This window comes from Pinus tabuliformis, chromosome 6, assembly GCF_031772625.1.
Source record: "Pinus tabuliformis cultivar Carrire ecotype Pingquan chromosome 6, CPIR1, whole genome shotgun sequence".
NCBI lineage: Eukaryota > Viridiplantae > Streptophyta > Pinopsida > Pinales > Pinaceae > Pinus > Pinus tabuliformis.
The window spans coordinates 1232938786-1232964116 of record NC_142292.1 but is presented as its reverse complement, the minus strand read 5'-3'; the positions used below and the strand labels follow the sequence as shown (position 1 = coordinate 1232964116).

General features: G+C 39.6%; 1 protein-coding gene across 3 annotated transcripts in view; it reads left to right on the top strand.

Annotated features, from left to right (window-relative positions):
- AGD5 (ARF-GAP domain 5) overlaps positions 1–25331 on the top strand; it is a 70662-nt gene that overhangs the window by 29884 nt on the left and 15447 nt on the right. For all 3 annotated transcript variants that reach the window (XR_016259225.1, XM_089425817.1, XM_089425823.1), the window contains exons 4-6: positions 6720–6774; positions 6935–7025; positions 7246–7525. Coding sequence is in view for 2 of the 3 variants with exons in the window: in XM_089425817.1 (XP_089281943.1) it covers positions 6720–6774; positions 6935–7025; positions 7246–7525 (426 nt within the window). In the remaining variant the exon portion in view is untranslated. The remainder of the gene's footprint in view (positions 1–6719; positions 6775–6934; positions 7026–7245; positions 7526–25331) is intronic.

The window sequence follows — 25331 nt, the reverse complement described above, 5'->3', positions numbered from 1 at the left end:
CTCCACTGTCTAAAGTCAGTCTTTGTTCCCAGATCAAGTTGTTGAACACCATGCATCCTAGGCATAGGGAGTACGGTAGTACACGATGCATCCATCAGTAGTGCTATGGTCCCTAACCATCTTTTCCCAACTCATTGGCTAGATGAGAGGTACTTCCCATGAGTCCTGGACTCTATGGGTAGGATATGTGCTGGGGCATCAACAGGAGAAGGTGAATCACTCATCCTGCTCATATGCCATAGGAGAAGGTGAACCACTCATCCTATGCATATGTTAATTGTAGGGGAAGGTGAACCACTCACCCTACATGCATGTGTCCGGGTAGGGGAAGGTGAACCACTCACCTTACACACATGTCAACCATAATGGGTATCACAGGGGAAGGTGAATCACTCACCCTGTATCCAGCATACCACTAGGGGAAGGTGAACCACTCACCCTATGGTCGCTCATAGCTCCAATAAGTATCCCAAGCCCCCAGGAGCTCCCAAAGCTCTATGTCCAACTCATATAGGACCCTCATAAGAGGGTCGTTCCACGACTCCAAGTCTCTCTCGAAAAGTTAAGAATTTGACCTTCCCCAAAGGCTTCATGAGAATGTTTGCGACTTGCTCATCTGTTCTAATGTGTTGGAGCCTTATTGCTCCCCGTTGTACCATATCCCCGATAAAGTGGTACCTAATATCAATGCACTTGGAGTAGTTGTGGAACACAGGATTCTTTGATAGGTGAATCCCACTGTGGTTCTTGCAGAAAATCATGGTGGTATCTTGCACATGCTCAAATAGCTGACTGAAGAGCTTCCTCAACCAAACAGCTTCACAACAGGCCACACTTGCAACAATGTATTTGGCCTCGACAGTGCTTAGTGCAATTGATTTCTGCTTCCTGCTCATCCAAGATATAGAAGCAGACCCCAAAGAGAAGCAACACCTAGACGTGCTCTTACGATCCACCACACTGCCAGCCCAGTCAACATCTTGATCTGAATATCCATGTAGCCTCAAGTTCTCGACAGTGTATCTTAGATCATAGTGGATTGTGCTCCGGAGATATATCAAGAGATTCTTAGCAGCAATCCAATGAATGTGATGAGGCTCGACCATTTATTGACTTGACGTATTCACAGCGAAGCATATGTTAGGACAAGAGTTGACCAAGAACATCAGGGCCCCCACAAGTTGATGATGCTTGGTAGGGTTTGCTAATCTGGGTTCAATAGCACTTCGACATAGCTTCCTAAAGTTGAGTTCCATTGGAGTAGTCACGGACTTGCAATCCACCATCCACCATCCCACATCTCTCAAGTAGCTTCACGATGTATTTTCCTTGAGAAAGGAAAATCACACCTAGCTTTTGCCAGATCTCCAGCCCTAGGAAATAATTCATTAGTCCTAGGTCCTTCATCTCAAACTCGGAAGCCAACTCCCTCTTGCATTGATGAATGAGAGGGTCATCACATGTTAGAAAGAGATCATCCACATAAAGGACCAGAATGAGAGGTTTTCCCTTTTCAACCTTGAAGTATAGGTTTGGGTCAACATCACTCCTTGTAAATCCCAACTTCATAAGAAAGCTATCAATCCTCTCATACGAAGCCCCAAGGGCTTGCTTCAACCCATAGAGGGCTTTCTTCCACCTGAATACATGTGTCTCACGATCTTGAACCTCTGAACCCCTTGGGGTATTCCACATAGACTGCCTCCTTAAGCGAACCATGCAAGAATGCAATTTTGACATCCATCTGGTGTAGGTTCCATCCTGGCGAAGCAACAAGGGCTATAATCGAACAGATGGTGGTATATCGGGCAGCCGGTGCAAATATCTCATCGTAGTCTATCCCTTCCTTTTGAGAGAAGCCTCGAGCAACAAATCTGGCCTTGAAATTTTCAACACTCCCACAAGATCCATGTTTGATCTTGTAGAGCCATTTTGAAGTGACCACATACTTGTCCTTAGGTCTAGGAACCACATCTCAGACATCATTCTTCATGATCGACTGATTCTCCTTGTTCATCACATCCTTCCAAACTTGTTGCTTCACGGCTTCTTCGAATGTGCAAGGATCAGATTGTACAATGGTACTCATGGCAGCTAAGTACCCTTGGTACCTATTCAGCTTCTTGCTTTCACGAAATGTCCCTCTCGGTGCAATATGTTTCTCAACATCTTGAAGAGTATATTTGAGCCACAAAGGTCTTTTTCTTGAAGTAGAGGGCTCACTAGGAGATGGATCAATGGGATCCATTAGACCTTCCACATCGAGCGTCGGTTCATTAGATGGAGGTTCATCCTGCTTTTTTGCATTAGCATCATCATTGTCCTTCCTAGGGATAGGAAGATCTCAGATCTTTCTAGGAGCAGAATATTCATCGAAAGTGACATCTTGACTTAATTCCACTTCCCTCTGACTAGGCACATAGATTCTATATGCCTTTGAAGTTTCACTGTAGCCCACAAATATTCCTTTCTTCCCAGACAACCAAGAATTCTAAAATGAGAAACATCAAGTTTCTTATCAGTGAAAACTTCTTCGGATGTCTTGAAGTCCAAAGCTTGATGTGGGCATCTGTTTTGGACATACATAACGGTGTTGGCAACTTCTCCCCATAAGAACTTTGAAAGACCTTGACCATGTAGGATAGCACGGGTGGCTTCTATGATAGTACAATTCTTCCTTTCGACAACACCATTTTGTTCAGGAGTAAATGTAGTAGTGGTCTCCCTCTTAATGCCAGCTTCTCTACAATAGTCTTTGAATTCATTTGACTCATATTCGGTCCCATTATTGGTCCTCAATATTTTGATCTTCTTCCCTGTTTGATTCTCGACCAAGGCTTTGAAAGAACAAAACCATTTCAATACTTCATCCTTCTTCTTTAAGAAATAGATCCATGTTTTACGAGAGAAGTCATCCACAAAAATAGCATAGTACAAATATCCACCCAAAGATGTCACAGGCAACATACCTGATAGATCAGAATGGACCAATTGAAGAATATCGGTGGTTTGAGTTTCACTTGAGGGGAATGGTCCCCTTGTATGTTTTCCAACTTCACATCCCTGACAAACACCTTCATGATTTAAGTTGAATTTGGGCATACTTGTGACCATCTTCCTTACATCAGGTAAGGCTTTCAAATGAAGGTGAGCAAATCTCTGATGCCATAGTTCAGATTGAAGAGAAGTATCACAAGTCATTGCTCTCAACAAACTTCCTCCAACTTGATAAAGACCTTCAATCCTAAATCCAAGAGTGAATGCATCTCTTGGGTTCCTTTTCCAAACACGAACCTTCCCATCAATAAATGTTACCTTAAAACCTTTATCTTCCATCGCAGAAATAGAAGCCAAGTTCTTTTTCAGATCAGGTACATATAGCACTTCTTGTTAATGGAGGGTTTGACCTTGATTTAAGTGAAGAGTACAGTGCCAATACCTTTCATGGGATAAGTGGCATTATCCCCAAGCATAATCTCCATATTAGGGCCTCCTTGTACCCAATGAAGTGCCTTGAGGCACTACTATCAATTAACCAATGATCCAATGTATCCGGAGAGATAGAATTCTTTTTTTAACTTCTTCATACCTGGAGTTTCTCGACTTCTTGGGAGGATGAACATTTCCATTTCAAGCAGTGGGAACATTCCTCTTTCCTTTGTTGTTGAACTTGTTGTTCCTTTGATTGCCATTTCCCTTGAAGTTGTTGTTATTGTTGTCATCATTTCTTGGAGTATCCTTCTTGTGAGAACACTCTCTAGAGAAGTGGCCAAACCTGTAGCAATTGAAGCATCTTCCTTTTCTTCCTTCTTTGAATCCCGGATTGAACTCTTGTCTTTGATTCCTTCGACCAACATTGTTCCTCCTCTTAGAATGAGCAAAGAAGGCAGTAGGATTGTTTCCATTTGAGGGTTTGTCTCTTTGCATCATCTTTATTTCTTCTTGAGTGCATCTAGCCAATAATTCATAAAAACCTATAATCCTGTCATTATTGAGGATGGTAGTGTTGAACACATCCCATTCTCTTGTCCCATTCTCTTGTAAGGCCTCCAAGTGCAATAAGTGTGAGCTCCCTGTCACCAATGACTTCTCCAATAGATAGGAGATCATTCTTGATCTTGGTAATCCTCATGAAGCAGGATTGGATGGATTCTCCTCTATGCATCTTGATGTTTTTCAACTTGTTCTTGAGAAAGAGAACTTGATTTGCATTATTTACTTTGAACACCCCAACCAATTTGTCATACATCTCCTTAAATGTTTCCAAATCAGAAATATAGGCAACCAAAAGCTTGCGAATAGAATCAACAATAATTTTCTTAGCTTTAACCTCACCTTTCTTGTACTTTGTTTTTGCAGCTGCGGATGCATTTGAAGGAGGCTCTGCTATTCTTCCGTTGACATGGTCCATAGCATCATTTTCTTCCAATGTCAAATCTAGAGTCATCCTCCATGCATGATAGTCATATTTGTCCTTAAGCTTGTCCTTGGATTTGAAGAAAGATGTAGTCGTCATTGGGACTAGTTCCAAGTCTTTGTCCAACAACTTCTCTTAGTGATTGCTTTGCTTCACTCTTGCTTGGGCTTTGTCTTAACTTGACTCTGATACCATGTTAATTTTAGATAACAATGGTATGTTCTATGCTCTAGCACAATTTACTTCTATGTTCCTTTAGTAGTCCAATGACAATTTCCAATTATATCCAGTAGCAATCACATAAACTTAAACACATTTGACGGTAAATGCAGATAGAACATAAAAACAAGTGCAGAATACAAGCCAAGACAAGAGGACACAAGATATGGCAGATACCAGGGACAAGCCCCAATGTGGGGAAAGTTGGAAACCCTTTGATCAAATCTTCTTATTATTCTTCAATAGTTCAGCAGAGAGAGAGCACAAATATCAAATTAACTTGCCCAAAAAAAAATCCTGTCAAATCAGCAGTCAAATGCAGCCCTAACCAGAAAGTCAATGGTGGTCAAAGCAGCTCCAAAATGTCCTCCAACCAGCTCGGTCAACAGCAGAAGAATTCGACCTTCCAAGAGGGTCAAAATCAGCCAAAAATAGATCGGTCAAACCAGTTAAAAGAAAGAGAAAACTCTGCTGTAATTCTACAGTCAAATCAGAAAGTCAATGCTGAAGTCAACTTGGTCAAACTGTCCCAATCACCTCAAAAACTGTGCCAATCAATGCGGCCTTCAGAAATCGGAATTCTGGCCTCCAGATTGAAGTCAAAGCATGGTCAAACAGTCCAAGTCAACGCTGCCCTGTTCCCTGAAAATTTCAGCCTCTAAAACAGTCCAGAAATTCGGCCTCCTGACACATGTACAAAGAAGAGAGAGGCTGTCCTTGAGCTGTATGAACCAATCAAGAGAGGAGAGAGATGATGATTGTGATGTTTTAGGAAATATTGAAGTTGTTTATTCTAAGAATTAAATATATATTTAATTTTTTATAGGATTGTGGTTGAATCAGCCACATTTCTTTTATAACCTTATAACCATATCCAAAACAATTATTCAATTCAACGAGATGGAACAATTTCGAAAATAGATGGCCAATCTATTTTCCAAATGCTTACCTGCATGCTTAAGTTATAAAGATTGCTTTCCAATGTAGTTAGTTAATTTTGGCTGCCATGATATGAAAATAAAACACAACATAATGAACAGCAGCAGAGTAAAACAACTATTGTCATTGACATGAATGACACTCACGTGGATTAATCATTCTTCAGAAAGTGATTTTAGAAAGTTTGAGAAATATCTGAACATAATGTTTTGGAAACTGTTAGAGAGTTGATAGCCTTGCTTCTAGTTCTCTATTTGCTTATTCTGTGCTTCTCTAAAAAGACTGGATGCTTAAAATATTATACTCATTTGATTTTAAAAAGAAGTTAACTGTGAATGGATTAAATAATTTCTATGTGCTTTGATGAGTCTTCTTCCCACTATGTTCTCAGTGGTCTACAACCCAAATAAGCAGCCCAACTGATGAGTATTCTTCTGTTTGTGAACACGGATATTTCTGATTCTGTTAATTTACGTCTAAGTCAGCAAACTTATGTGAGCATTTATTGATTGCTCATTTTTTCTTATGCAAGGTATAAGCTGGTTCTGAAGAATTTGGCCCTTTTTATTGATCTTTTTTTGGTTCTGCTGAGACTTGCAGTGTAATAATCCGAGTGCCATTGTAGAGTGTGTTTCTTCAACGTGCATCATTTTAAGGTTTTTATGTTTGTTTTGTTACTGTTATATACAGTATACAAATTGCACTTGCCTCCCTATTGCTTATCGTAAACATCCTTATTTTGCCTCCCTACAGCTTGTCCTAAACATTATTACTTTGCCTCTGATTTAATGTTTCTGAGTGATTTGATGTAATGAAAATTTGTAGCAACTTATCATACTCTCTTGGGAATAGAGTGGTATATCCTTCTTTGTGTTGAAGAACATTCTGTCCAAAATGTTCCTTGTGGAGTGTCCTAAGAAGCCATTGTGGAAGATGACTTTGAGGTCAGAACTGCAGTTTCTTTGGACTAATATATCACCCTTAGCAAACTGGTGAAAGTTGTTATGGACTCGATGCCAGGATTTTATGTCAAAGTGGAATGTCTATCCTTAGGATATTAGGACACCATGCATGTTTGATTGACATTATTAATTCCCTTGTCTTTGTGATGCTGGATAATGAAATTGGATTGTTTTTCTTGTAGGTACGCTCTGCCACATTGGATACATGGCTTCCAGAGCAAGTTGCCTTCATCCAAAGTATATCTTTTTAGCAGTCTTTTTACTTATTTCTATATTTTGATTTAATTCAGCCATTCGGGTAAATTTGCTTGGCCAATGTGTATGCACGACTTCATAAGAAATAAGTTTATTGGGCATGCTATGTTCAGGTGTCATTAAGTGGTTTGTTTGGTTGCAGGCATGGGTAATGCCAAGGCAAATAGTTATTGGGAGGCAGAACTACCTCCAAATTATGATCGAGTTGGTCTAGAAAACTTCATTCGTGCCAAGTATGTTTCATGCTAATTGTGGAAATTTTCTGTTTCATTTCCCATGGTTTTGAAGAAACTTGATATATGGTGTCTTGCAATTTTTTTTTTTGTGCTTTTTTTTGTTCTTTATATTAAATGTAACTTACATGATTCACAATGTCCATTTCTAATTGCAAGATCTGGTTGCTGAATTATGTTTCTATTTTTATGAACTTATGATACTATGGATATATGTTAGGTATGAGGAGAAAAGATGGATTCCAAGCAGCTCGAGATCACCTTCAAGACTGAGAGATGAGAAACACTTTTCTGCAGATAAGCAAAGGACCACAAGTGGTTACAAGGATAATAGAGGTCATGACCATGAGTGGAACAAAAATGTTAACCATGAGTCCTCAGAAGACTTGGGGGCTTCTCGTGGAGACAAAAGTGGTGACCATTTTGATAGAACAAACACCACTGAGCAGGAGCAGAAACACAAAAGCCCTCCATCAGAAGATCATGGAAGATTGCAACGGGTAAGTTTTCCTAGTTCTAATGCATATGTTCCATTGTAATATATATATCTTTTTGGTGAGACTTTATATCTTATGATCTAAGCCTCAGCTCTCTTTATGTTGTTCAATCACCATCTTAATTTCTTATAAAATAGTTTCAACAGACATTCTTTTGGTATCTTTTGGGCTACGATATTTCATGCCACAAACAAGCTTCAGAATAGGTTGACTTGGCCTTTAATATCACTCTAACCCAAACAAAGGATGCACTGTGACCCCATCCAGGCATGGCATATTTTCTACCTTAATTATTTATGTATGACCAATCCTTTCTTTTAGCCAGAATGCATACAATTTTAAAAAGCATCACCTGGGGGAAAATTTTCAAAATATCATCTTTCCCTCAATAATTAATTAGTATAAAAATCAATTAGCTCGATCAGCCCTATAACATGTGATGCAGGAGCATCTACACACTATAATTATAGAGGAAAGCACAGGGGATGAGAGTTCACGAATGGAGATAGGTGTGATGATCGATAAGGCATAGGTGCAAAGAAAAGGAAGCATGCTGAAGTACATTGGAGTGAATGTGGATGACAGTGATGTGCATGGCAATCATAACAGTTATGAAATGGTTGAGGAAGATGAAGTCACATGAGGACGCAGAAGCAGTTACAGTGACAATCATAAGGGAAGATAAAGATTCACGGAGGAAGATGAATAATTATATAGTGTAAGAATAAATAGGATGGTGAACAAGAGGATCAGGTTAGATAGCCAGTTCTGCTGTAGAGTTTGGAAACCCTTGTAAAATCGTAGTGTGTTTGCCATTGAGTCAGAATATTAATATATCTCTGAGGTTCATGACTGTAGAATCAGATATGTACATGTATTGATATTTGATCATGAGAATGACTAGACAACTCAGCTCATGACTGTGTTCTGTGGTTATGCTGTTCGTTTGTTAGATTGCCGATGTTTTAACACTATAAATTGTGTCCTTGATTGTTAACATTTGGGGTTACTCTATAAGTGTTTACACTATGTGTGGAGGTGCTTCGTTTGATGTGTAGTGAATGGTGTGATGCCTTTTATCCACCAAAAAGTAGGTAACCCATAGGAGAAAATTTTCTCCTCCTTGGACAGCCAACCAGCAGCCTTATTGATCATCACATGACATGATGCCATAGATCATCCACCTATTGATATTGTCAAATTTCATTCTCCCATTCGACATTCTTTCTTGAAGGAATGTGGGTCATCCATCGGCAAGTACTTTAACCATTTTGTAATCATGAGTTTTTTCTTAAAGTTTTGGGGCATACTGATATGAATCAAGGGGTGACTTGGATGATTGACTGATCTTGACTATATTCTTGTTCCGTAACTTCACTTGGGAGGCTAGTCTTTGACTTTAGTCTAGTGGGACCTCCTCTAAGGCCTCAGGGTTATTGGAAGGGCACCAATGGGGAGGCTTCGATTGAAGTAATGTGTCCATGATATTCCATAATTACCACTTTTCATTCTTACCATTATTCGATCTCCATTTTTTGGGCTGGTGGTCATTGGGGATTGGCACCTTCTCATCCACATCCTTTAGTTCAGGCCCATGAAACTTTGCCCTAGAGGTTGATGCAGCTGAAAGAAGGGTAAAAGCAAAAGAAAGCCACAATAAAAGAAAAAGATAAAATGCAAAAGATGGTTGGACAAAAATTAGCGCGTGGGCAAAAGTCTAGCATGAGCTCAACTCCCTTCATTAGCGATCACTCGAATCTTAGAGCACATGATTTTCCATCCGTAAAAAGATACTCTTGTATTATCCACCTTGATGAGCAATAATTGCTTCATCATTAAGGGGTATAAATGCTATATCTCAAAAAGCAAGCTTGGGCTCTTGAGCTATGCACCCAAATCAAAGCATTATCATAAAGAAGTAAAAGGCACACTAGAGGGGGGAAAAAACAAGCCGAGGAAAGGGGTAACTCATGTCTCCACGATTGCTCCCTCCATATGTCTATACACTCAGGATGTTGGGCCGCCATTAGCTAGTCACTTGGTTATGGCACCTAGCCCTCAAATCATGCCCACTCCATTGCCACCAATTTCACATGCATTTGTGGATTGATGGGCTAACTTGGGACCTATCACCTCCCCTTGGGGGTTGGAAACACTTAATAGGGTTATCCATCTAGCCATCCCTAACATAAGAGGGGGAACATTTATACGTGACTTGGACTAGTTATATCTTTGAAGGTGATCTTTGTGTGAAATATTAATTGTATCGCTAACATTAAGTATGGTCCACTATGATGCATCCATGGTTTTTGTTATCTAATGTTTATTGATTTACGCTTGATCTTGAGAGGGTTTTGTTAGGTGGTTCTCATCCCATCAATGTATGGATTCTTGAGGTGATTGCCTTACCTCCTCAACAGAGTAGCAGAGGCCATATTATCCATTGTAGCGAGAGAGATTGATCGTGATGATGCAACATTTCTTATCCAAAGCAAAGTGTTGGGCTATTTGATGACCCCACGTAATGCTTGACACCTAGAGGGACCCATAGATGCTGAAATGTTGAGCCCATGAAGCTTGGGGTTGGAGATATTGATGATTTTCCTAGTGGACCTAGGTTGACCTTGACATTGTTTGATGGGCATCACTTGTTCCAGAGCCCGAATTATGATGGTCATCCTTGAGATGGCAAGTGAAGGTTTGTAGATCACCTTGGAGCTCCAATGCTTGAGTTATTGATTTCCATGTCATCCCTCTTGCTCCTTTGGGGGTGACGTAGAGCACCATGGACATGATATGTTGGCATTGAGTGACTTTAAAGGCTTGCACATGATCCTCGAGATGCATCTTGGAGTTTGGAGCACTCATTAACCATTATCACACCTTTTGGTGGCTTATTGAGCTCATTTGGAGGATGACTTCATGCTTAAGGAGCATTTTCTCCCAAACTTGTGGTCTTTTATGGCACGTTTTTATGTTTTTGAGCTATGAGGTTGGCTTGTGACCTCTTTACTGTGGAACACTTAAAGTAAGCTTGTCAGCAGGGCTTCCTTAGTTGTTTTATTGGAAAAATTAGTCGGAGAAAGCTCATATAAATAGAGTCTCCCCTCATTTTTATCCTTTTATCATATAATTTTGCCTCTCTGCAAGAGAGTGTGACTTGTCTCTGTTTTGCTACAATGGGAAAAATGTAGTCTTTTATGGTGCGACTTTCTCATGGATGTAATTTTTGCATGGAGATGTTGCTCTGGGATTGAAAGAAGTGCTTTTGTGGAAGATTGTTGCAAGTTTAATGCCTATCATTGATATTGTGCATGCTCTATTTTTATAGAAGGGTTTGATTTGTTCCATGATTAAATGCTTATTATTGCTAAAATTCTACTTCATAATGACATGTAAAATTGTCTTCTTTAAAGCTTATAAGGAAATTCTATTTGCAGACCTAAGTCGCATGAAACGTTGAAACGTTTCAGAGTTTTCGAAACGGGTACGTTTAGAAATGTCACCTCCCAAAAATGGAAACGTCAAGAAAAAAGGGATAGACCCATAGATGACAATTTAGAAGGAAAACCAAGTCTATGCTAAGTTTTAACTCTCATACATGATTACATGATGGTTGAGTTTCAGTTAAGTTTCGACCAAGTTTCTGAGTTTCAGGTATGGGTATGGCCCAAAACGCCGGGTTCCTAGAAGTTACGTGCAACATAGTTGCAGACTTTATACTTGGTTTCTTCCCTTACATGAACAATAGCTAGGTTTTAAGAATTGGATGCCATAGAGCATCCCCCCTTAATCCTTCCATATCCTTCCTTGGAATTTTGTGCCATACACAATTCATTAGCCTTTGTAGGATAAGGTGTTGGTCCAAAAGTGTTGATCACATTAAAACTCAACAAAATTCCTTTTTGTAGAGTTGAGGCTTCTGTGATCCATATCAAGTTTACAAAAGATTTTTCGGCGAAGATCACATGAAATACCATTTGTCGACGTGTTTCGAACCAACCAATGAGCCACACTGGTTGGTTCGAAACGCGTCGAGAAATGGTATTTCATGTGATCTTCACCGAAAAATCTTTTGTAAAATTCCTTTTTATATCTCTCCAAGATAGCAAGGTCAATCACTATAATTTAGGAGTTGATTTGTGCATAAGGTTGTTGTTTTATTGCATGAGGGTGGCTTATAATTGGAGGTTAGTCTCTATAAATTATATACAAGAAAAATATAGCATAGTGGATAGCCTCACATGCCCTGGAAGGGCTGAAGTCGCCCTTTATTTTTGTTGTGTATGCATATCTAACATCCCTAAAATTGTTTGCCTTAGTTTAAACTTTAGCCCTAGTCTCTTTTTGAAGCCCTTGTTACATTCTTGTTGAATATCATTTGGAACGTTTTTCTTAGGTTGCTATATGCCATTGCATGCCCTATTATTGAATATCATTCAAGCCCTATCCTGTAGTAGACCCATTTAATGGTCTAACTCTAGAGTGCTTGAACCCTAGCATTGAATACCTTGGTCATCATTGGCCCTGCCAAGCTCTCTTTCGAGCTATAGACCTTTAAAACAAATCACCTTGAGCTCTAGTATTAGAATGCCCTTATAGGTGATTTAGGGAATCCTCCCTTATGGTTTAAATCCCACTAAAGAGCAGGAGGAAGTTTGTTGAGATGACAGTGGCAACCCTTCCTCATTGTTGCCATAAGGTTTGACCTCTTTCCCAGTGAGGCTTTGCACTAGGATTACTAGATTTTGTGGCAACAATGCCTAGCCTTGGTTGTTTCTTGGTGGATAGACACATTAGAGATTATTTAATTATGGATTTCTATGCCTTGACTTCATGCATTTGCTGCACACTTCCTTAGGATGTTGGAATACTATGTGGCATAGTGACATTCTTCTTGAGGTGTAGATGGAGGACTTGGTTGCTTGCTTGCGAGGAGCACCTATTGGGATGAGTGCTGAGGAATTTAGGAGGCATTGTGCCTTGGGTAGCATGGGGCCACTTGGTTGCTTACATGTAGGCTTGTGCTTGACTTAAGGAGTGTCAACACAGTGGAGCACATCGCTTAGGAGGTAGCATTGGAGTGTTGGAGACCTTTGGAGGAGAGCTTTGGGCCTTGAGATACATGCTTGATGGAAGTGCCTATTTTGGACCTTGACATGAATCACCTTAGAGTTGGAGTTCGCATGTGGATCTACCAAGCTATTAGTTGGGTTGCTTGAGATAATTGTCTCTTGATCCTTTCCACTTTACTATCATTGACTTCCCTCACTCTTTCCTTATAAAGGTAGGAGAGTCTTTACTTTTCATTCGTTATGTTTGTGTCATTCTTGTCATAGAGATGTGAGAGTTCATTAGTTTTTTTGTTTCGTGAAGACGAACTTAAGTCTTTTGTACTTACCTTTATGCAAGGGAGGAAAGTGCTAGTGTTTGTGAGAGACAATTCCTAGAGAAGACTTAAAGTGCTAGGGTTTGTGAGAGACAATTCCTAGAGAAGACTTAAAGTGCTAGGGTTTGTGAGAGAATTCCTAGAGAAGGCTTAAAGTGCTAAGGAAGGTGCTAGGGTTTGTGAGAGAGAATTCCTAGAGAAGAATTAAAGATCTAGGGTTTAAGTCCTTGTGTGAGAAGGACTTAGTGTTTGTGGCAATGAAAGCCTAGAGAAGGGCTGGAGTGTTTTGCTCGGAGAGCTTGTGTGAGGAAAGCTTGGTGAAAGATCAATGGACTTGTCAATATTGATGCTAGCTTGTTTTGAAGTCTTTGGTATGGCTAGATAGCTTGGTGCCGTGCCTTTCTAGGCCTTTATATTGCTAATTAGCGTTTTCTATTTATGGCAGATGCCTTGCTTAGGGTTGGGAGAGCAATCAAGATTCCTTGCTTGCGATTAGCTTGAAGTGATATCTTGTACCACCTTGGAATAATCTGTTGATATGTATTGTTAACTTCATCTTGTGTGTATATGAAGAGTGTTTGGCTGTCCAAACATGTACTTGCAGATCTAGTTTTCATCATATAATCTCATTGTGGATGGGTGGTTTTTAGGGTCCTTTGGTATGTGTATTTATCATGAACAACTAGATGACTTTTTCAAGTGATTTGACAAAAATATAGAAGCTACGTGGGCAGATATATGGTTCCAATAAATTTGCTATAATTAAGTAATTTTCAGATTTGCTATATGTTGGGATTTTTGCCATATGCATTGAAAAGATTGTTCCCTTGACGTATAATTATTTGGTGTATATATTCTTGTGTTGGCTTGTGTATTTTGTTTGATAGAAGTAAAATATGTACTGTTGTAATTTATATTTCAGATTCATCCCCAAGGCTGAAAGTTCTCGGGAAATAGATTTGGTGAGCCTCAAGGTTGATGTGAAACTTTAGAATTAACATTGAGCTACATTTCTTGAAAATTCCACATGATACCACACTGCTTTGGCTGAGATTTCTCTATTGTTGAATAGGGAGTTGGGTATTTTAGTTATTCTGTACTGGAAAGAGGTGCTTGACATATTACAACTTTACAAGTGGTTGGGCATGAAACCCTAATGCATTTTGAAGAAGTGCTTGTACCCTAAAAGGGTAATCTACTTGATTTGTTGTTGATTTTGCATCAAGGTTGATTCATAATTATAGGGATGACTACTCTTGGTCTTAGAAATTGTGATGGGTTCAATTTTACACCTTGAAAGTGTAGCTTGCAAATGATAATGGAAGAGGCTGAGCTTTGGGAGCATATTGATAATGAGATGCTGCACCTATCGATGTAACAATGTTGGTCCTCCATTAGAAGGAGGCCCAAGGCATAGAGAATCATTGTTGATTCTATGAAGTATCATTTGATTACTCACATTGTGGAGAAGAAGATAGACAAGGAAACTTATGATGCTTTGGTTGCATAATACTTGAGTGTGAGCATCTCTAGGGAGATGCTCTTCAGAAACAAGCTTTCAACTATCTGCATAAGTGTCATAGATATGATGGTTAGCTCTACTTGGATGTGATTCGAGTTGAGAGACACATTGTTTTCCATAGGGACAAAATCGATGATGTGTAGTTGGTGCTCATTGCCTTGAATTAGTTGTCTTCTCTTGGAAACCCTTTGTCTAAGGTGTTTGTGCTCGTAAAGCTTTACCTAGTTTTGATGAGCTTTGGGATGACTTTATGTCGAGAGTGATAAGGTTAGTGGGAGCAAAAGGATGTAGAATACCTACCTTCATTAGGAGGATGAGGTGTTGAGAAATCAAGGGTATTGAAGATTAGGGTTTGATTCCTCTTAACTTGATAATTACTTGTGAAATTTGTTGGCGTTTAATTATTTTGTTGTTTTTTTTCATCAAGCAATTACCAAAACCATAAAGTACATGAAGATCACAAGAACAAAAAGGAACACAAGATATAGGCTCTAAGCCAGAGGAAAACCCTTCATGGGGAAAACCCAAAAAAATTCTTCTCCTCTTATAGGATCAACTCAAAGTGAGACATTCATGACCCAAAGACCAAGATCAAGACCTCCTCAAGCACCAAATCAAGCCTCCAAAGAAACCTTCCTCAGACAAGTCAAAGTCCACGAGATCAACAACTTTAAAACTAGCCCAGCTTCAGAATTTCGGCCTAGCTTCACTGCAACTTTGGCCCTGCAGCTTCATAGAATTTTGGCCCTGCAACTTCAGAGATTTCCGGCCCTGAAACTCGAATAGGTGCCCCAAAAACTTCGCACGTGAGCTAGAGATGTCAAAAATAAAAATCCTTTTTCCTGCTTGCCTTTCTCTTCTTCTTCTTGACCTTCGCACTTGATTCTACTTCTCTTGCTTGGAAATTGAACTTGAGTGAATCTGTCCAAATGAGGTCGAAGTCTCTTCCTTATATAGCCTTTCATGTGGTCGAATTAGGCCTCCTTTAGGCCGATTCTTTGGTATGGCAAACTTGTTCATGGGGTCAAATAAACTCTTCTAGACTCAAAAATTGTTGGAAATATTGAGAGCGGGGTGAATCAATATTTCTTAGCAATTAGTATTTTATTAATCTTTTTAGAGCATTAGTTAATTTCCAGCAGTGATTCACAACATAAATAAACAGTAGAAAAAAGACACAAAAGTTTTAGGTGGAAAACCCCCCGGGGTCAAAAACCACCAAATGCTTTTCTAATAAGTTCTTTTAATCTTCAGCTCTAACTGAAAAGAAAGCTACAATTCCCTAGAACTCTAGAAAAACATTCTTCTCCAGCTCCCACTGGAAGGATGCCCCAATGCTCCGGGTCTTATCAGCAGTCAACTGAAAGGATGCTTCAACACCCTAGCAAACTCCAACTTGCACTAGCACCACCCTATCACCCTAAAGTGTTTCAGGCTCCAACTTGAAGGTGACTTCAACCACCTCCCTAGCACCACCCTACCACCCTAAAAAGATAAAATTTAATACAATATTGTGGATTCCAGTATTAGGGACAATGGTCCATTTACAATGATATACAATGATTTTCCTTCAACTGACCAAAACCCTAGACCTAAAACCCTTGTCCCAACAACAAACCCTAAACCCCAAACCCTTGTACCAACAACAAGCACAAGTGACCTGTACAAATCCCTGCACAAAAATGTCCTTACAAAATTTTCACAAGACTCTGACTGTACAACGTTTGCTGATGATGAGACCTTGAGTGCTTTTCTGCCTCTGTAGCAAATGATGAAGTTACTCTTCCTTTACTGCTGTAAAAAGATGCTTGTCATACTCTGCTGCTGTAGTAAAATCATCCCTGAAGTTATTTCTGAAGAAATGCTTTCAACTCAACATAGGCTACAGTCCTTTCATACTGTACTTGATGTCACTGCAGTCAATAGTGAAGCTATTGTAGATTCCCTTCCTTCCGAACTGATGTGCCTTGATGAATGTTACCTTGAGAGTGTTCTGAGATAGTTTGTCAAAACTTCAGTTACAGGTATTCAGCACCTAGTGTAGAGGCTGTGTAACCATATCTGGAAGAGGTTCTCAACACTGCTCTTACTGTCATAGGTTGAACTCTTGCACTATCCTGTAATGTACCCTCAACAATCTGCCTTCAATGGTGAAATGATGAAGTGAATATTCCTAACTGGAGATGAATTAATAAAGTATTGTCCTGTAGATTAATTTTTAAAACAATGTACTGGCTTCAACTTTGCTGTAGGGTTCACTGCTTTTTGTATAGAATACTTTAGGCCTCAGATTCTAGATCCAATGCTTCAGTTGAAAGATTTTGGATTTTGAATAAACAGTGATGCTACACAATGCTGTATACCTTGATTTTGCACACAGTGATCTTGCACACAGTGACACGGTGAATGGGACTTATACTTTAGCTGTCGTGATTTTGAGTAGATTAATTTAGGCCTTTTCACTGCCCAGGAGGATGCACTGTTGTGTTAGGCGGCAAGAAAATCTGTTCCTTCTTCACTGGACTTGAGCTACTCCTGTGCCTTGGATGAGGGCCGAATGAGCCAAAATCAAACCCTTATTTTACAGTCCTTATACCATTGCTTCCTATTCTCAGTCCTGTAATATATATGTGCCTTACCTTTCAAATAAACTTCACTGATTGAGGGCCGACATCTTCGCTGTTCTGGTTTCTAGGTCAGCCTTTGCTATTCTGAGACGTCCAAAATGAGGCTCCAATAGAGCCAAATTTTAGAGAATTTGAATTCTAGAGATTAGACCTGCAAAAATCGAAACCCGAAATCCAAAACAAAAGGCAATCAAACCCTGAACCCAATATGTATGCCCCTTCAAACAGTTTCCTGCACTTGCAACAAGAGAATGCCAAAGAGAATCCCAGAATGAAGAAGAAAATACAACAAAACAACCCTTGTTCTGAAACTTTTACACAGGACCAAAATTATTATGAGGTTTCTGCAACAGGACTTTTGGAGATAAGCCTCGATCTTCCTCTGATAAGTCAAATGAACCTTCAAACCAACAGAATTTCTGAAACGAACCTCCCAAACCTAGCTAATTAATAACATAATTGCCCTCTCATATGATTTCTGTGTTTCTCCTCAGGGGGTTGAAAATTTCAGAGCTATTTGCTAAGGATTTTTCATTTGCAATTGCATACCTTGAGGAGGATACTAGGTCTCCCTTCTAAAGAACAAAGGCTTGGGCTTTGGAGGGGCTTCAAGAAGACCACAAGCCCTATATTGGAGGAGGAATTTTATAATAAACACCATTGAATTGATTACTCTAAGCCCTAATCAAGAAGGCCGCTTGTGTTTTGGTGAAAGGATTAGGCTTTTTAATTAATGAGGGACACCTCTTGTGGGTGCAAAACAGTTTGATGCCCTGCAGAAGATGATTGTTCCAAAAAAATGATAAAGAATCCTTATGCTTGATGTCTAATGATAAACAACCAATGAAAGAGTGCCATGTCACCACTCCTTGGGGTTTTTGCCCACTCATTGGGGTCTTTAACTTCAAACGCAAATAACTCTCAAACCGTGAAGAATTACGTGGCGTGCCACATAGCACCGGAAACATATCGACTAGGAGAATCCATTAAGGATGATCCTGACATGATAATCCATGAATTGCCATGTCATATTGAGTGACAACAGGCGGGGCAACTCATGGTGCTGCTTGGGTTGACATCAATGACAACTACCTATCAACAAAAATAATATTTTCTTTTGATTACAAATTGCCCGAAAGGGACTTTGAGTCATGAAAAAAATTCTTATTGACTCAAGAAACCCTAGAAGCATGAAGAACATGCTTTATCTGGAAAAATAATAATAATAATAATAAATTTTCCTTTTTTCTTTTTCTTTTTTCATAAAATTTACATTGATACAAGTACAAATACAATTATGAAGACCGAATCTAGTTACATTTTCCAACACTCCCTCATAACTAGGGAGGTATTCATAATTTCACAACAAGGTACATGAATTCTCAAATTGAAAAGTTCCCATAAGAAGAGTTGGATTGATAAGTGTTCTAACAAGCATCACAACCAACATCATTAATCTCAAGGATAGCAAGTCCTTAGACTAACAAGCTTTAACTTTCCACTAGGTTAGAGCACAATGCTTGGAGGCATACATATGGATACCAGCCTCTCAAGGCACATACCCCAAGGTTCACAAGGTATATCCTTCCAGAACTATTCTATCTTGGATTCCCAATCCTCAAAGAATATCATTCCTCTTCAACTACTCTTATCTTGGATGCCCTACCACATCCTCAAAGAGTATCGGTCCACAGGACTACTTCCTTTCTTGGATTCCCAATCCTCAAGGAGTACCAGTCCCAGATGCTTATCAATCCTCCATTCTCCCTCCTAGTGTGATACACTAGACATACGATAATTAGTCCTGGCCTAGTGCATGACACCTATGGAGAATATAGTGTCCCATATCACTCCCTCTCAATCAGGGAGGAGATGTCAACAAGTCCAAGCTTGTTTCTCAAGTATTCAAACTTCTTATTTGGAAGAGAGTCGAGACTTTGTCAAAATATCAACTACTTGTTTGTCAGTGGAGATGTAGTGTAGCTTCATGACCCCATGTTGCACCAAACTTGTATGTAATGATACTTATTATTGATATGCTTCATCTTGGATATGGAATATTGGGTCCTCAGTCAATCTTATACTGCTTTGGTTATCACAACATATGATGGTAGGTTCCAACAGTCCTTCAAACAAATCTGATTGCAATTTCTCAACCAAACAACTTCTCTTCCAACTTCACATGCTGCAATGTATTATGCTTAATCACTAGTTAATGCAACTAAATCTTGTTTCTTGCTTATCCATGAGATATAGAGGATCCCAAAATAAAGCATCCACTAGTAGTGCTTCTTCCATTTGTCTCATTGCGACCCCAATTAGAATCTGTATAGCCTATTTGCTGTAATTCCTTACCAACGTATCTCAGGCAGTGATGTATTGTTCCACAAAGATACCTCAAAATGTGTTTAGTTGCTATCCAATGATCATGTCTTGTCACCATCTGAAATTGAATAAGAACATTTACTGCAAAGCATATATTGGACCTAGTGTTCACAAGATACATCAAGGTGCCAATCAATTGTTGGTAACATGTAAGATCAACTTGACTTGATTTTAAACTTCTTAACTTCTTCAAATTGGTGATCATCAGGGTTGTCATCAGTTTGCTGTCCATCATTGTAATGTTCCTAACTAGGTTGAACAATGATATACAAAGCAATAAACAAATCCAACACTAGAAAATGGGAAACAATCAGCAAACACGCATCAAAACATTGCAAATAAGAACCATCTGAGCCATATTATTAATTCTTCTTGGAGCAAGTACAATAGTGTTGGAATGGTGCACTTGGGCTTGCCTCAATGGACAAGCGTGACAAAACCCAGGTGAGTAAACAACAACCCAATGGCTGCACAACTGCTGCTCCAAAGATGTTCTGCGCTGCCCAGAAACTGCACTGCCTGCTGGAAAGGATGTGCGGGAAACTCCACCTCCTGTGCTTAGAAAATGTTGCAACTTTAGCTCCCGGTCCCTCAACCAAAACCCACCCAAACCCAGAAAGGGTTTGGCCTAGTTCTGATCCCCAAAATTCGTCCTCCAAGCACCACACCCTCCTCACGTTGGAAAGTACGACTTGCCTATAGTTGGCTGGAAAGGTCCTCCAAATCACCCCCAAATGATGAGATGCTACCCTCTAAGGTTCTCCAGCACGACCTGCCTATAGTTGGCTGGAAAGGTCCTCCAAATCACCCCCAAATGATGAGATGCTCCCCTCTAAGGTTCTCTCTACTTCTCCCGGCGAAATCCGTCTCTACAACTCCTTCCTCCAATTCCCATGTGTGGCCAGTGATGGTTCTCTGTGCAAGCCCAAGTGGCTGCAAATCGAACTGCTCCAAAACTCTCTCAAAAGGCTAATCCTCCACTATATCTCCAATGCCCAAACTCTCCCGGCAGTTGCTGCCCGGATGAACCCTTAAACAACACCTACGTCTTCCCCTCATGCGTCCTCCAGAAACACACACTAACTGAGAGAAAGGCTAATTGATGTGACTGTGAAACTCCACTAGCTCTCCTCCAAGATAGTATGAATTGCCTTCCTAGGGTGGCACTCAAAGTCCTTGAAGAAAGGTTGAGTCTCCTGCCTGGAAAACTCAATGCTAAACAACTGGTAACCCGGCTAAGTAGCTCGAGCAACACAAATGAGTTCGATAGGCAAATGATGGCTTGAGTTGGGGAGTTCCTCCTTATAACTTCGTGGGCCTTCCTTCCCCATGTGGGCCCCTCTCCCTAGCCATTCGACTTCCCTCCAAAGCAGTTTGAATTGCCCAAGTGCTCAGGAGTGTTTTTCCCCACGTGGGTGGACCCCACCTTCCACTAGTGATATAATTCAACCTCTTTTCTCCTAAGTCCCTAAGTCAAAAATGTATGGGTTCCACATTCACCAAAAATTATTCAAAATTGTGGGAGACTAAAACCTGTTACAAATGTTTTTGGGAAGGGACATTACAGTCCTCCCCTCCCAAATGTTGCTTGCCCTCAAGCAACTTCAATGTTGGATGCTCCAAAATGTGTTCACCCTCCCATGTGGCATCCTCATTTGGTAGATTCTTCCATTGCACCAAAAATTCCCTGATGGTTTTGCTCCTTAGCTTCCTCTCCCGAGTCTCCAGGATGGCCTCCGGTTCCAAAACCAGATGTCCCTCGTCATCCAGTGGGGGTAACTCTACAACTGTTGTCACTTGTTGTCCCAACACCTTCTTGAGGCATGAAACATGGAAGATGTTGTGAATCTTGCTCCCCTAGGGAAGCTTCGGCTCGTAGGCCACCTCTCCAATTCTCTTGACCACCATGTACGACCCATAGAAACGCAGCTGTAGTTTCTCGGCCCCTTTTGCTTCAAGGTAGATTGTCTATATGGCTGTAGCTGAAGATACACCAAGTCCCCCTCCTCAAAATGTCTCTCAGTCTGGTGCCTGTCAGCGTACATCTTCTGCTGATTTTGTGCTGTCTCTAAGTTGTCCTTGAGAGCCTTGAGAATGTCTTGGCTCTCGAGGATCCAATCTTTGGCCTTTGGGGTCCGGATGTCTCCAAAAACAATGTCAGCAAAAGACAATGCATCATAACCATACAAGACACGGAATGGGTCATACCAATAGACATGTGATGGGTGGTATTGTAGCAATATTCGCCCAAGTGAAGCCATCGAATCCAGGCCCTCTACTGCCCAGTTACGTAGTTCCTGAGATACTCCTCCAATCACTGATTAACTCGCTCGGTTTGGCCATCCGTTTGTGGGTGATAGCTTGTGCTCAGGCTGAGCTCAGTGCTCACCAATCTGAAGAGCTCCTGCCATAACCCTCCCATAAACCTGCTATCTCGGTTAAGGTTACTTGGGAGCGGGAGCAAGAGTGACATTTTCAGAAGCTCACGGTATGGGAGCATTTTTTATATAACATATATTTTATTATATTTTGATGCATATATGTCAACAAAAACATGTAGAATGATGAATTAGATATAAAAAAACATAAAACCATAGATTGAACCATATAACAACAATCATCTAGAAGTTATAATCTTCATCAACCACGTCCACAAGTTAGTAACATACAACATATTTTAGTCTCATGATTCATCAATCTTAAAAGTTTCAAGCTTTCAAAATTCAGTATATAACATTTATCATAATTGATCACCAAAGCTGTACTTGTAAGCTAAGTGTAACCATTACAACAAAGAATATCTAACATGAAATGAAATGAAATGAAACAACTTTCAACTTTCACGAAGCATAATATTCATAATTCATTACCAATGAGTTATAATTGCAAACTTCAAACTTAAATTGTCATATTGTTAAAATTGGCAACTAGGGCCAAAATCCACGTGGGTCATCTTATTTATGGCAGCTGATATTTTTCCTGGATCCCTCTCATCGAGAGGTGTAGGATTGATCTAAAGATCATTCGATTTCAATAAGTTTTCATGAAGATATGAATTTATTTGTGTTATGGGACAATTCGTCAAGGTAGGCCACCAACCAAATAACCCCCATTTGCTCAAACGTTGTAGTATAAAAGGAGGTGACTTGATAGTCATTTGAACACACACTTCACTCTTGATTTCTCTCCACTTGTTTTGGGTTTCAGTGGAAGAGAAGTCTTAGAGGAGGAAGCCATAGATGCAGGAGGAAAGGAGCGTAAGCATGAAGTCTAAACGCAGTCCTAGCACAACCCTAGCTTGTGACAACTCTACGCATGACCTAGAGGATGCAGTCATGTTGTGGAGGAGATGCCCTAGCCCTAGACACTGTCTAAAGCAGGCACTATAGATGCAGTCTTGAAGGATGATTATCATTGAAGAGAGGCACCTACGCTGCCCTAAAGGAGACCCTCCTACGCTGTCCTAGAAGAGGCCTTATCACAGATAAGGAGACATCCTAATTGCAGTCAGGAAGGAGAAACCTTATCACAGTCATAGAGACCTTACCACAGTCATAAAAGAAGACCTTAACGCTGTCTTGAAGGAGAAGCTTTAATGCTGTGAAGGAGGCTTCCATAACGCTGTATAGAGAGGCCTAAACACAAGTCTAATGTTGCTGTTCTAGAGTACCCTAGACGCAGTCATGGAAAGATAAAATCAGTCATACGCTATTCTAAATGAGGCTATTCGTCACAGCAAGGAGAGGCTTAAATACACGACCTTATGAAGACTCTATACGCTGTCCAATGAAGCTCTAAAAGAGCCCTAGCTGCAGTCAATAAGTAGAGATCAACTTACAGCTAGCCACAGTCCTAATAAACGGATTCTAGTCTCACCCTAACTGCTGGTTATGGAGAAATCTGGCTGCAGCCATTATGGGGTTGGCTTATTGACTGTGGGATAACATTAAGGCTATAACAGTGTGCCCTAACAAACAGGGTTGGAGCAGCATGGACTGCCAATGTGTGAGGGTAGGTAGGACTGTTGATGGCCTAACTTTTCCATGATGAAGGCTGCCCAATCTACTGTTTAATGTCATTCAATGCAGCAAATAGAGAATCCTCTAAACATCATGATGATGTAGTTCAGGAAGGTACAACAGTATGAGATGTGACAACATTGTGATAAGGTGCGGCATGATGTGGAATGCTGCTGCATTATAATGGGCATCATGACGAAGTGTGGCATGTTGTGTGCAACACTTGCAAAGTGTTGTACAGTGATAATAAAGGCTACAATGAGACGCAGCATGATGGGCATAGTGAGGTACAGTATGAGGCAGCACTGGTGAGTGCAGCAAGATTATAAGGTACAACAAGATGATGTAGTACAGGAAGGTGCAGCAGTATGATGTATGCAGCATGGTAATGAGGTCCAGTGTGATGATTGGGTGCAGCACAGTGAGGTTCAGCACAATGATAGGTGTAGCATGATGGAATCACCTTGGGGAATCAATTGAAGCATCATGTCTTCAACTGAGTTCAGCTACCTCATGTATCATCTTCCTAGAGATGATCTATGCTCTTATTTAGATAAGTCAAAGTGTTGACTTTTGTTGTATATGTACTCTCTCTCTCTCTCTCTTTTTGCTGAACTAGTGAAGAACAAATAAGAAGAATTGATAAAGGGTTTCCCCAAATTGGGGTTTGTCCTTGGCTAGCACCACATCTTGTGTTCTCTTGTCTTGGCTTGTCTTCTGCAATTTATGTTTATGTTCTATTTGCAGTTTACTATTATGATGATGTGATTGCTAATCTGGAAAAGATATTGAGCTAACTGTGAAAATTGAAATAAATTGCTCTAAGCGTAGAACATACCTAAAATTAACATGGTATCGTCGCTGAGATGAAGACAAAGCCTAAGCAAGAGTGAAAGAGCAATCACCGAAGACAGTTGGGAAAGGACAAAAGGATCAATGGATTCCTTATCCCTCTTCAAATTCACCAAGGGTGAAGTCGAAGCAGAGAATATTTTGGATTGCAGGTTTCTGTGGAGTGGTTTTTGAGAGATTGGATTCGGATAATCCACAGTGTTCATCTTTTTCTTTTTTGTCGACGTTTCGAGTCTAGAGCAAGACTCATCATCAGGACTTGGTGTATAGAGAAGAGGAAAAAGAGTTCGTGATAAATATGGAGAAGGATGACAGCTGGGAAGTTTTAGCCGACCATTGATCATTCAATAATTTATTAAATTTATTAAATTTTATTATTTTTAACCTATTAACTGAATAGCCCTAAACCTAGTCTTACTGCTGAATAAAGGTGAATGATGTTGTTTTATTAATATTCATTTATAATTTATAAGTTTATATTGTATAATATAAATAGATCTTGGTTGCTTAATTAGTATAGTCCTATTTTGTTTTTAATTTTGGTGCCTATTATTAACTACGATTAATAATCTAGGTTTTATATATTTGTTAGCTTAGATTTAATAGTTTAATAAACCTAGATATATATTTTTCTATGAATTGTATAATTATTACATATTTGTATGGTTATATGATGTTTAATTAATATAGTTTTATATTGTTTTCCAATTTTGAATTATATTGTTTAATAAATAAAGTTAATATATTAGCTCTTATATTGTTTTATTAATCTAGTCTATATTGTTTTATTAATCTAGTCTATAATGAATATTGTATAATTAATTAAGTTTTGTATTGTATAATTTATATAGATCTCTGTTGCTTAATTAGTATGGTCATATTTTGTTTTAATTTAGATGCTTATTGTTAAATTGACTGTGATTAATACTCTAGGTTATATATATTTGTTTTACTAGCTTAGATTCAATAGTTTAATAAACCTAGATATATATTCCTATGAATTGTATAATTATTA